The sequence below is a fragment of the Peromyscus maniculatus genome, chromosome 11 (genome assembly GCF_049852395.1).
Source record: "Peromyscus maniculatus bairdii isolate BWxNUB_F1_BW_parent chromosome 11, HU_Pman_BW_mat_3.1, whole genome shotgun sequence".
NCBI classification, from domain to species: Eukaryota; Metazoa; Chordata; class Mammalia; order Rodentia; family Cricetidae; genus Peromyscus; species Peromyscus maniculatus.
Window position 1 is genome coordinate 16603432 of NC_134862.1, and position 14426 is coordinate 16617857.

Here is a 14426-nt window from a genome sequence, read left to right on the forward strand (position 1 = left end):
GTTCATCTCTGATTTTGTTAATTTGGATCTTATCTGTATGTGTTTGGCTGAGTTTGTCAAACTTATTAACTCGTCAAAGACCCATCTCTTATTGATTAATGGTTTGTACTTTTCTTGTCGTTTCTGTTTCATTGATTTCCACCCTAACTTTTGTTATTTCTTGCCTCACACTGACTTTGCAATTAGCTTTTTGTTTTTCTAAAGATTTTAGGAGCATCATTAGGTTGTTTACTTTAGATCTGAATTCCTAATGCTAGAGCTTATCACTATCCAATTTGATCTAAGGACTGATTGTCTTAGCTGTGTCCCAGAAGACCTGGTAGATTGTACTATCATTTTTAGTTGCTTCTAGTATTTGAAAAATTTCCTGATGTCTTCAATTTTTTCATTCAGTATTTTTCATTAAAATTGTATTTCTGTACTAATGGACTTAGCAGGTTGTACTTACATATTTTTATGTAGGTATGTAACAATGATAATCAAAAGGGAAAAATGTGTACTGATAGGCTGGGGAGGTAGCTCCATAGTTAAAATTCTTGCCATGCAAACTTGTGGACTGGAGTTCATATCCCCAGAACCCATGTACATGCCAGATGGGAGTGGTGACTCACCTGTACTTCCATGCTGGGAAGGGAGCAGCAAGAGTTTCCCAGAGAAATTGACTACCGATACTTGCCAGATGGAAAGCTTGGGGGTTTGATTGAGAAAATTTATGTTAATGACTAATTTGAAAGAGTGATCAAGGTTGATTCCCAACATCAACCTTAGGCCTCCACATGCATAAGCACACATAGGCATGTGGACTCCTGCTCATACATGATTCCACATGTACGCAAATATACATACAAACATACATATAAATGATAAAGTGGAAAACAAAAAGTGTAGTTGCTCTTCCTCAAGAATATTTAGATTCTGTAGTCTCTCTTGCTACTGAGTTCTATTTTTATTCCATTAACCTTTCAAATGATGGTGGAATAGTGTCAGCAGAATAGTTTCCTGGCTTCATTGTTGAATAGGAGTCAAGAACTATGGAAGGAGTTAGGGAGAACTTCTAGACTGAGTTGATTCTATGCTTTGGGCCAACTGTGTGTTTTTATGTATTGCTCATAGAACTGCACACTAGATTCTGCCCAGTTCAAAGACTAGTAGACTGAGACTTGAGGAGCTGACCTACTTCTTCCAGGAATCTGGTGGGTAGTAGATAGAGTACTTGAAGCTAGATCTAATGATGTAATCCTCTACCTCATGTGACTGTAGAAACCATGGAAGCCCAGGCTAAGCCAATGTTACTTACCCTTTACTATTTATGAGTTACATTGAGAGACAGGGCACAAACAGGAAAAGTTAAATAAGTATCAATTTAAAAAGCTGGGAGATATCAGAAGACTGTCCACAAGTAGATGGTGAATAAATAGAGACAGTACTTTGAGGACTATTTAAACTCTCTTTACCCTTGGCATAAAAAAAATCACTTTGTCAAACATGCATAACTATACAGAAGTGACCCCTGAGACCTTAATATAGATTTGTTTTATTACAATTGGAGAATAAGTGAATTGGCACACTGTGTAAAAGAACATAAGTAACTCCCTACAGTGATGTCAGTTCAATTAAGCGGGATATTGACAATCTGTAGATTTCCCTTCTTTCCAAGCATTATTATAGAAAAAAATGCATTTTTTTTCTGGGAGGCTGTGCAAAGAGAAAGATGTATGTGCTGAATGTAACTTTAATAATCAGTGTTATTTCTTGTCCCTTTGTCTCTTTAAAAAATTTTCCTTTTGTTTGTTCTTCACTCTGAGTGATGATCCCCATGGCAACAGATTAATAGTGGATAGCATCTATAATTACTATTATTAATAACAATAATCATGATAATAATAATACCAATCAGATGTAATGGGAGAAAACTATGAAAGGAAATTAAATTGTGGCTCTGTATGTAAACAGTTTACAGCTCCTGAAATGAGAGCCAGAGGAAGCAGGTAGAATGTCTAGTGACCTGCTCTGGAGAACTGACCTTCTGGGGCATTGAAAAGGAATGATTTTACAACAGAGTTGTTGAGAGAGGATGTTTCAGAATATTCTTTCATGGCTAGTCAGCACACTCTTCCTGTAATATCTTCTTTTCTTTGGATGTCTTTAGTGTGTGTGTGTGTGCACATGTGTTCATGTGTGTGCAGGAATGTGTGGAAGCCAGAGCATAATTTTAAATATTATTTCTTTTGTTTTGTGACACAAAATCATTCATTGGCCTGAAACTCACTGATTTGTCCAGACTAGCTAGCCAGAGAATCTTCTCTCTTCACCTCCACTATTCTGGGAATACAAGCACATGCCACAACATCTAATTTTATCACATGGGTTTGGGGCTCAAACTCGGGTCCTCATGCTTGAGTAATAAGTGCTTGACCCACTGAGCCATCTCTTCAGCCTCTTTATGCATAAAACTTATGATTTTAATTGGGACCATTATACAACACATGCACAAAAGTGTAGCTTTGGAATTGCCCAATACAAATAGTCATGACGAATTCATCTCTTTATGTGGTAGACATTACTCCAAAGATTCTCAACCTAAGCCTAGTGTCCTGTACTTTGTAAATGGAAATTCCCTCTTTGTTACTTAGCCCTTGTAGAATACAGAAGGCTCTATCAACTGGCCAGACTTCACTAAACATCCATCCCCTTCATCTATCTCCAGCAGAATGCCTGGAATCCCTTACTTAATTGGAATATTCAAGATACTCATAACAAATAGAAACATGGGTCATTTTTACACAGTTTGTATTGGTTGCTTTTCTATTTCTGGGATAAAACTCTATGACCATGGCAATTTATAAAAGAAAGCATTTAATTTGGCTTGTGGTTTCAGAGGTTTAGACTCCATGAATGTGGAGCAGATGTCTGGCAGCAGGAATAGCTGAAGTCTCACATCTCAAAACCATAAGTAAGAAGAGGAGAACACACTGGGCGGGGGTGCTTTGGAAGAATTGAGGCCTATCCCTGTGGCACACCATCTTTTCCAATGCTGCATCTCTCAATCCTTCCCAAATAGTTCTACCAACTGGGGACCAATTAATCAACCAATGAAACTATTGGGACTATTCTCATTTAAACAACCACCTTCTACTCCCTGACTCCCATAGGTTTGTGATCATACCTCATAGTACAAAATGCACTTAATCCAACTTCCAAATCCTTACAGTTATTCAGTCTTTATACTTTTAAATTCCAAAGTCTTTTCTGAGCCTAAAGGCAATTCCTTGATGCTAACTCTTATGAAAACACACACACACACACACACACACACACACACAAACCTACCATGTACTTCCAACATACAACAGCATGGAATACACATTACCATTCCAAAATGGAGGCCCCACTTGAGAGAACAATATTAGCAACTGGGCTAGAGACCATTCATGTAATATTTTGGCAAAGACTGTGGCTGATTTCTGCCTTTGTCCTAAGAATATTCCTGAGGTGCTGGTCTCTAAAGTATATAAAGAACTCAAGAAACTAGACATCAAAATACTGAACAATCCAATTTAAAAAATGGGCTAAAGCGCTAAACAGAGAATTCTCAAAAGAAGAATCACAAATGGCTGAAAAACATTTAAAGAAATGCTCAACATCCTTAATCATCAGAGAAATGCAAATCAAAACGACTCTGAGATACCACCTTACACCTGTCAGAATGGCTAAGATCAAAAATACTAATGACAGTCTATGTTGGAGAGGATGTGGAGCAAAGGGAATACTCCTCCACTGTTGATGGGAATGCAAACTTGTACAACCACTGTGGAAATCAGTATGGCAGTTTCTCAGAAAATTGGGAATTGATCTACCTCAAGACCCAGCCATACCACTCTTGGGCATATATCCAAGGAATGCTCAATCATACCACAAAGATACATGCTCAACTATGTTCATAGCAGTACTATTCATAATAACCAGAACCTGGAAACAACCTAGACGCCTGTCAACTGAAGAATGGATTAAGAAAAAGTGTACATATACACAATGGAGTACTACTCAGCAGAGAAAAACAATGACAGCATGAAATTTGCAGACAAATGGATGGAACTAGAAAATATCATCCTGAATGAGGTAACCCAGACTCAGAAGGACAAACATGGTATGTACTCACTCATAAGTGGATACTAGATATAAAGCAAAGAGCAATCAGACTGCAACCCACAGAACCAGGGAGTCTATATAGCAGGGGGGACCCTAGGCTTATAATAAGTCTTGGGTTTACTCAATTATTGGGCAAGCCTCAATGAAACATTTCACTATTAGGATAAGAATTTATACTGTATCAAGCTGATAATAGAAAAAAATAGAATATTCCTGAGGCTAAAGTAAAAAGTCATGGCCTAATTTCTTTGGCAGAGGAGATTTAAAGACAGTGTACCATTATGGAAACATAATGGAGAAATACTGGACCAAAGCAAGTCTGAAAGTCAGGAGAGATACTCCAAATCTTCTATTTTCATGTCTGATGTCAAAGGGCTTAGATAACTCGCCCCTTCCAGTTTTTCTGTGGCAACTTAATTCTTTTTCATAGAAAGTTTCTACTGCCTACATTCAGCTATTTTAGGCAGATGTTTCATGCCTTTGGCACCTCTAATATTTTGAGATATTTGACACACTTTGGGTTTCACTTTCACAGCTTCCAGAATGACCTCTCTGGGCCTTTTGTCCACTCAGGGACTACATGCATGGACTTCTCTGTAACACTTTGGCCTCAGTGGTTCTCCTTAACAGTGTAGGAAGGATCTAGAACACATTTGTTCCTTTATCCTTCATAACACTAAAATCAAAAGTTCATGAATGATACTACTAAATTTGGCTGCCCACTTAAGAGCCTGATACTACTGAATAACTATTGAAGCATCTTCTCTTCTTGTTGCTTTTTAGGTGCAGAAAACTCCTTAGGCCTTTTCTTTTCCCAAATTGGAAGCTTATCTGAGTGAGGTCTGGTGTGAGGGCATCCTTCTTTTTATTTCAGTGCAGATTTGACCTTTACTTAATCTTAACTAGTGACTCACTCCATTATTAGTGGTGCCAACCCTGGGCTGGTGGTCCTGGGTTCTATAAGATAGCAGCAGCAAAGCCATTAAGCAGCCCCCCTCCATAGCCTCTGCATCAGCTCCTGCCTCCAGGTTCTTGCCCTGTTTGAGTTCTTCTCCTGACTTTCGTTAATGATGAACAGTGATATGGAAGTGTAAGCCATATAAACTCTTTTATCCCCAGCCTGCTTTTTTGGTCATGGTATTTCATCTCAGCAATAGAATCTGTAACTAAGACAAACATCAAAAACATTTGTGGAGTTCCAGGTGAATCTTTAACAATGATTTTTTCTGGTAACACCTTTAACATTATCGGTTGATGTCATTTTCATTTTAGGAGTAAAAATTCAATAGAATTAATTTATTGACTAGAATTTACAGAAGAATGCTGTCCTGTTTCAAAACAGCAAAGCACATGTTTCTCTGGGGATATGATGTTTGTTAATTAGTTGGTTTGGGAAACTATTCCTAGGATGATTCACAGTCACTGAGCATAAATTAATTACATGATATGAAAACTATTACCAAGTTGGAAAATCCTTAGGAAATAGTTAAAACCAACACATTTCTTTTGTCTTCTTATATACTGAAACTGAGGTGTGAGGAGATGAAATTTCTTTTCCCAGATAATAGAAAGAATTGTTGGAAAGAATTAACACAGGATGTCCCATTAGTTGGGTCTTTCCCTTCTTACTAATTAATTAATTAATTTATTTTTAGTTAAATCACACCAATGGTCCTAATCTTGCTGCTTATAGTTAATGATAACAGGTGCTGTCAGTGTGTTTTCCTGTCAGTGCTCTCTAATAGAAATGTTGTGGGTTATTGCTTTTCTTTATGGGCCTTTGTTTCCCCATTTGTAAAACTAAGAGGGTGGAAGAGGGAAGAAACCACATGATTTCTCTGCTTAGTTCCTTTTCTACTCTTTGAATCTATGAAGACTAATGTTGCAATTATGTGGGCAGGAGTCTCAGATGGCAAACACTTTTCAAGTCTTCCTGTTTCCTCCCCTGCTTTAGTTGTGAGGATGTTCGGAATTAAACTGCATGTCAAGTTGCAGTAAGTGTTTCCACCCAAGTTAGCACAGCAGTATCCCACATCACTCCCCACAGTCACTTGCAACTTTAGGATTTATTTTTAATTCTCTTCCTGTGTGTCTGTGTGTGCATGGGTATGTGCACTTGTGAGCACAGTTTTCGTGGAGGCCAGAGAGGGCATTGGATTCCTTAGAACTGGAATGATAGATGTTTAAGAGCCACCTGACATGGGTGCTGGGCACTGAACATGGGACGTCTATATGGCAGGCAGGTTGTCTTAGCGGCTTTGATACCTCTCCAGCATACTAATAGCCCTGCTGGCGGCCTGTGCAGTAGCCGCAGATGCCCTTCTTTTGCTGTCATATGTTTTAATTGGTTACATCCCTGAAATTTAGGGAAGTGAAATGACCCACATTTCATATCGGCAAAAATGACTTTCAAGTGCAGAGCTCTCTGTCTTTTAAACCATATTCCTCTCTCTTATCTTACATACCTCCTTATCTTTTCTTTTCATTCTTATTGGAAGGATGCCATGTCTCTGCATTTATTCAGTATAAAAATTTCCAGATAATTTTTGTATGTTTGTGCATATGAATGATTTGTTTGTCAGGCTTCTCCAGAGGAACAGAACTGACCGAATATGTATATGGGACTTATTAGAATGGCTTACAGGGTGTGGTCCAGATAGTCCAACAATGGCTGTCTAACAATAGAAACTCCAAGAATACAGTAAATGTTTAGTTCACAAGGCTGTACTATCAGCTGTTTTTCAGTAAATGCCTAAATCCTGAAGAAGTAGTCTCTAATGCCAGTGAATGGACTTTGCAGCAAGAGTGAGGCCAGGCAGATAAAGAGCAAAAGCTGTCTTCTTCCATGTCCCTTATATAGGCTGCCACCAGAAAGTGTGGCCTAGATTAAGGATTGATCTTCCCACATCAAAAGATCTGGATTAAAGGGTGGGTTTTCTCTACTTCAAATGATTTAATCAAGAAAAATTCCTCACATATGTACTCAGCTGCTTGGATTTTTATTTAGTTTCAAATGTAGTCAAGTTGACAATCAAGAATAGTCATCATACATGTTTGTGCATATGCATGTGTGTTTGCACACATTTGGGAGCTAGGGGACAACCTTGGCTGTGATTTCTTAGATGTTGTTCATCTTTTTTCTCTGGAGATTAAAAGAATGTGTGCATTTATATTTGGGGGAGGTGGCATCTGTGCATATGAGTGCACATGCCTGTGGAAATCAGAAGAGAGCATTGGATCCTCCAAATCTGGAATCACAGGTGATTGTGAACACCTAATGTGGATTACAGGAACTGAACTTGGGTGTTGCATAAGAGCAATATACTGTCTTAACTACTGAGCTATTTTTCCAACAGCTTTTTGTTTCTTTGAAAAACTCTCATTGGCCAAGTGTTCTCTGAATAGACTGTGCTGTCTGGTCAACAAGACCAAGGGGTCCTCCTTTCTCTGTACCCCTCATCCAGCAATGGAATTACAAGCTGGTGTCACCATGCCCAACATTTTTTAAAATGTAACTTCAGGGTTTAATTTTCATGTCATTATGTTTACACAGCACAGTTTCATCTTTGATAATGATGTGTTGCTTTACAAATACTTATTATCTATAGCTGTTGTTTTCAACCTGATATTTAATGGTTCTTTAATAAATTACCTCTGGTATTGTGTCTGTACTGAACTTAAATAGGCATTTTGTCTGTGTCAAAATTTCCTACACAATGCAGTATAACAATTGTTTATATAGTATTTCTCTTTTATTAGCTATCAAAAGCAACATTGGGATGTTCTAAAGTATAGAGTGGGTATATATAATATACAAATGCTATGTTATTTTCTGTGAGAAAATTGAGCACCTTAAGACTTTGATATGCTTTAAAACATCTTTGAACAGTCTCCCCAGGGATCAGGAGGAAGATTGTATAGGTCAATTTTTAATTAATAACATACATTAAATACATAGTATAAAGCCTGTGGAATAAAGACTTAAACATAGCCCCTAAGATTATTTGCCCCCATATTAACTGGAGATCGAGCCCTATAAGGAACATAATTCTTTTTTTCATTGTTGTTCTTCTTGGTTTTTTTGTTTTTGTTTTTTTTATTGTTGTTGTTTTGTTTTTTTTTTGTTGTTTTGTTTTGTTTTGAGACAGGGTTTCTATGTGTTGTTTTGGTGCCTGTCCTGGATCTCACTCTGTAGACTAGGCTGGCCTTGAACTCATAGAGATCCGCCTGGCTCTGCCTCCCAAGTGCTGGGATTAAAAGCTCATGCCACCACCACCCGGCAAGGAACATAATTCTTTGGTCTTTCTTTAATCAACAGAATGCCTTAATCCCATTGCATATATAGAACACTCCAGTGGACACTCCATTGTACCTTGATCGACCCACTGTTTACATACTCTTATTAGGGTTTTCATTCTAACTTCCCTTGCTTTGCATTGTTGTCTGTGCAGAGGACAAGATCTGGACGATGGTTCAGCACAACAACACAGAGCTGACTCGGGTACAGGGCTCCAACCCTGAGAAGCCCTATGCCATGACCTTAAACTATGGGGGCAGTATGGAGCAGCTGGAGGCTCTGATTGATGGATCAGAGTACTGTGAACAGGAGGTGGCATATCACTGCAGGAGATCTCGCCTGCTTAACACACCAGGTAAGGTTCTGCCCTTTTTCATGATACCTTGAAACCCACAAGCCAAAGTTCTGACTGTGTTTTTTTCTGACACAAGCTAGAGTCACTGAAAAAGTGGGAACCTCAATTTAAGAAAAATATGTCTTCAAATGATAATTTTCTTAGTGACTGATGTGGGAAGGCCAAGACAATTATGGGTGGTACTACCTCTGGGTAGGTAGTCCTGGGGTATATAAGAAAAACAATAAATAAAACTGAACCTGAGAAAGCCAGGGGGAGCAGGCCAATAAGCAGTGTTCCTCCATGGCCTGTACTTCAGTTCCTGCTTCCAGGTTTCTGCCTTGACTTCTCTGAGTGATGGAGTGTCACTAGAGAATTGTAAGTTTTCCTTCCCAAGTTTCTTTTGGTCATGGTGTTGTATGAGATCAATAGAAACACTAACTAAGATATCCAAAGAGTGGGGTATTTGACAAGAAAGTGGCTGCAGTACACTTGTTCACTCTCCTTTGAGGAGAGATATGACCCAAAGAAGGCCATGAATCCTGGCTTTGGCCTTGAGGGAGGTCTGTTGAGTCTATACTTGTCTCTGCATCTTCAGAATGACATATTGATAATACCCACCCTCAACAGCTGGGAAATGAAGAGGTTTTGTGAGGGATGGCATTTGAAGCAGAGCATTTGAGCTAGATATGGAAAGTGTGGTAGTTGAACACTGTTGGAGAGGAAGATCGCATTAGAAGGTGTCAAGTATCCCATTTCATACACAGAGTTATGAATTATGTCTAAAATGAAGGATATCTAAGGAGCAAGCACCAGGCAATGAGGCCAGCAAGACAGGCAGAGGCTAATCTGTGTCCCCAGAATTTCTGTTGTCTGAAGAGAGACTTCAATGAATATGAATCTAAATGTAAATTTTCATTTTTCATGAATTAATCAGCTATTAAGATGGGAGGTTCTAATGTAGCATTCATTTGCCTTTAACTCACTATGTAGTTGAGAATGACTTTAAATTTTTGGCCATCCTGCTTCCACCTCTGGAGTGCCATGAGTACAGGAGTATGCCACCATGCTTGTTTTTTTCTGTGGTGCTGGCCATCAAAGTCAGGGCTACTGTGCATGTTTGAAAAGTACTCTACCAAGGAAAGTAGCCTTAGCCCTGACATTTCATTTTGGAAAAAAAGTGGCTAACTCCTTTTATGTTCCCCCAGTTCTGTTTTTTTAATGGTGAATGAATGATTTGGTTATCATGTGTGAATTAGTTACCCTCTTGCTGTTGTGATGTAGCACCTAACAAAGCATCCAGAAGAGGAATTGCCTTTGGTTCATGGTTTGAAGCCCATCGTGCCAGGGAAGGCATGGTGGCACAAGCAGGATGGTCTGAGGCAACAGGGGTATGGGACAATTGCCTGCTCATCCACTGGAGGACCAGGAAGCAGAGAGGGTAATGGTAACATTCAGCCAGGCTTTCCATTTTCCTTTCATAAATGATTTTTTTGACACATTAGAGTCTTATGTCCTCCTGCTGGCCTGGAACTCCATATATACAGAACAGACTAGCCTTGAACTCATAGAGATCTACATACCTCTTCTTCTTGAGGGTTGAGATGCAATGTATGGGCCACTAAGCCCATATGGAGTCATTCATTTCTGCAAGTATTAACCCATCCTAAAGACCACGGGGGTATCAAGTATCCAAGAAATAGTATCACATTCTATCACAAAGTTTAGTATCTGGTGCTTAGCGTTTGTAGGTGAAGAGTGGCTTGGGAACAATAGAGACAAAAATGTCAGTAAATCATGAATGAGAGACACCTGACTCAATACACTGCATTGCTTGACTAATATAGAATCTTTAGGGGAAGATACCATTCCACCTAAGTGAATTTTCCAGATAACTGTCACTTATCCCTTTAAACACTGAAAATATTTTCAGAGAAATTTTAACTATTTGAAATAGAAATCTTTCTCCAATGGATTACATGCCTCCTTGCCTTTTTAAACACAGAATTCATAACAGAAAATGGGACCCTTTTTTGATGACTCAGGAGCATCACTGTGAAATCAATTTCGGAACTCCTGTTGGACTCAGCCATGCTTGTTAGGCTGATGAAATCAGTGTTGCCGCTCTGTTTTCCTTTCCTGTCATCCCAGTACCTACACACTGTCCCACATGATTCACTATCTGTTTCCTTGAGCATTTTTCTGTCCCCTGATGATTAAGCTGAGCTCATGTGCCACCCTAAGCTCTTCTCGGGATGTCTGGCTCTACGGACTGCCCTCCTTTCTTTTCACTGCCTTGTTGTCATTTTCCAGTGTATGAGTTCCTATGAAAAATAGAAGCATGTCCATTAAGACTTTGGGACTTTCCTAAAGGACTCACACTCTCGTGTCACTTAGGTTATGCCATTAATTTATGTGTGCATGCATGCTTGTGTCCATGCATGCATTTGTGCATGTGTGTATGTGTGTGTGTGTGCATTCATGTGCACACATGCCCTTGGAGGTTAGATGTATTGGACCACCTATCACTTAAATCACAGGCTTCTGTGAGCCACTGGACCTGGGTGTTTGGGAATAGCACTCAGGTCCTCTAGCATAGAGGCACTTGTAGCTGCTGAGACATTTGTGTGTCCAGTCGCTGTCGTTCCTTTGTGTCCAAGCATTGTCTTCCTAACTTGATTGTATTAAGTTCTTTGAGTTTAGGTTTGCATAGGAAGAGTAGAGATTTGGGGGAGATCAGAGTGGGAGTGATATCTCAATCCAGTGCTTACCTACCTTGTGCCAGCTTGCAGTTTCTGCAGTTTAACTTCACAACCATTCCATTGACACAAAGATTTAAAATTCATAAGGCTAGGAGGAAGGGAGAAAGACAAACACAGTCTGAAATCTTTAGACTGTACCCTGTATAGCTCAGGCATCCAGTAACCAGTGTCTCTCCTCACAGCTTCCATCTCAAGAGACCTGGAACAAAGTTGATGCTATCACAAGGAATAAGCTGGAAGAGAATTTCTGTTTTATTATTCATTCTTTGCAAAATATATACAATAAGTTTTTCTCATGTCCATCTCCTCTTCTCCAGGACCCCCAGATGCACATTCAGTACCTATCCAACTTTGTTTCCTTTTTTTAGTGTCCATCAAGTCCAATCTGTGCTACCCATTTATTCATGGAGGTGGTAACTTCCACTGGAAAATGGGTGACCTATCAGGGGTTACACCTTATAAGAAAACTGACTCTTTCTCCAGCAGCTATCAGTTGCCAACAGCCCCTCAGCCAGGGGCAGAAATTCATGTCCACCTCTCTTCTTCATGCTGGGACTTTCGTTTGGCTTTAGCTTGTACAGGTCTTGCTCATGATGTCATAACCTCAGACTGCATATGTTCAGCTGTCCTATTGTGTCCAGAACATACTGTTTTCTTTTATTCACTCACTATATTTAAGTCTTACAGTCTTTACACCTCCTCTTCTACAATAGGAACCCCTGAACCTTGGGAGGAGGGGCTGCAGTATAGATGTTCTATTTAAGGCCAAGCATTACTCAGGCATTTATTCTATGAACCTTGGCTAGTTGTGGGTCTCCATGTTAATCATTATCTCCTGAAGATAGAAGATTTTCTGATGAAGTTGAGAGATGCATTAGCCTATTGGAATAACAAGAATTCATCAGGAGTCGGTTCAATACTATGTTCATATAGCAGAATAACAAAAAGTAATAGGCTCTCTCCTAGGACCTATTACTGCCTAGCCACAGGTTCTTGCCCCAACAATGGTCCCAGGTATAGATTTGATCCTGTGGAGAGAGACTTAAATCCATGAGAATGTGGTTGGTTCCTTGCGTGGTGTTCTTCCCACTATAGTAGCAGTGGACCTGTCTCACCAGACTGCTGTTATTACATATTGCAGGGTGCACAGAAGGTGAGAAGGAGGATACTGTTCTTCTCCAACAGGGTCTTCCCATCAGTTTCAGGAGGATATCCAGTAGGACTGGCACTAGCCCGTGACATTTGTGTATCTATAGAACCGCACTGCCAACAACTCCAAAAGAAGAAAATATTTCTGGAAGTGGGCTTATCTGTAAGTTTATAGTGTATAATAGGAGCATCATTGTCCCATTATAGCATTATAGTATCTCTCTCTCTCTCCCCACATACGTGTGTGTGTGTGTGTGTGTGTGTGTGTGTGTGTGTGTGTGTGTACATGATTCTACTCTTTACAGTAGTGGGTAAAGGTAGGTTTCCTTCATTATCTAAATGCAAGGTAGATTAAGAACAGATTCCCAGCCTTGTCATAGACTTATTTCTCCTATACTGTCACATTCCTAAAGAGAGGAACAAATAAGGTTGCTGAGCCCCCTTAGCAGGTACCATACTTTACTGCCAAGCCTGAAAATCTGAATTCAATTTCTAGGATAAACATGGTAGAAGGAAAGAATAAATGCCCATAAGTCATTCTCTGGTCTTCACAGAAATTCTATAGGCCTCCTATGTGCACATGTGTTCACACACATATACACACACATGCTAAGTAGACACATAAATGTAGCAATACATTTATGAACCAACATAATCATGCCAATAATTGATTTTTACCAATAATAGTATATCCTCTTATATAGGTGTTTCAAATGAGTAGTCTCTTTTTGGCATGTACATGCAGATATGCTGTAGATAGGGCTATAAGAACATTTTTGCATGTAGATCTCTGTGAACATAACTCAGGATAAATTCCTTGAAGCATCATTGCCAGAAAAGAAAGTGTGTATATTTTCAAAAATTTTTGCCACCTTGACTTCTGCTTAGTATCAAGGTGGAGACGATTTACACCCCAACAACACAAAGGAACTATATGCCCATTTCCAAGACATGGATATTAACTTTGATTTCTCATTTCAAGTATTGGTAATCTTATGAATGTAAAATGCCACCAAAGAAAACTTTAAATAAGTTTTGTAGGTAGTAGCAATTATATATACACATATGAAAGATAAGGGGGGGGAGAAAGAAGAGAGAATACCATAGCTTATAGGTTACCATATTAATGGGTTAGTCAGAATGCCAGGATTAATAAAAGCTATGGAATTTTGCAGATAGCATCTGCAGGTGGACTCAAGTTGGTGGAAGAAGTCCTTCTTGCCATAGCATCTCCTGTGTGTTTTACAAAACAGATAAAGAAGAGAGGAAGTAAAGAAGGCAAGCTGAGAGAAAAGGAGGAAGTAGCCAAATGGCCCCTGGTGACAAAGGTTTCTTGTGGATGAGGCTACATGTGATGGCCAGATAAGCATTCTCTCAAAACCAAGCCCAATAGCTGCACAGAAGTCTTTGTTATCCCCACATAGCCTGATTTGTACCTGAAAGCTGAAAAGAGCTTGAGCTGTGACTTATACCCGGCTCTCCTGAATTCAAAGCACAATACTGTTTCTTTCTTATATACTGTGCAAGATCTAAGAAAATGGGTATTACGAAGAGCATGCATTTGTATGAATTTCCTTATTGTGCAGAAAAATAAAGAGGGGGTAAGAAGAGCAGCCAGGGCCACATGTCTGTGCAGATTCCTGGGAAATATCCAGTGATTTTTACCACTCAGCTTCTAGAGAGATGATGGACTGTGGGTCATCACAGCAATTCCTTAATTCTCTGTCCAAGATCT

The 14426-nt window shown here is 39.4% G+C and overlaps 1 protein-coding gene across 1 annotated transcript in view; it reads left to right on the forward strand.

Moving 5' to 3' along the window:
* The window catches only part of LOC102912016 (contactin-associated protein like 5-1), a 922425-nt gene that overhangs the window by 644188 nt on the left and 263811 nt on the right, over positions 1 to 14426 (forward strand). The window contains exon 13 of the mRNA XM_076547187.1: positions 8601 to 8801. Coding sequence (XP_076403302.1) covers positions 8601 to 8801 — 201 coding nt within the window. The remainder of the gene's footprint in view (positions 1 to 8600; positions 8802 to 14426) is intronic.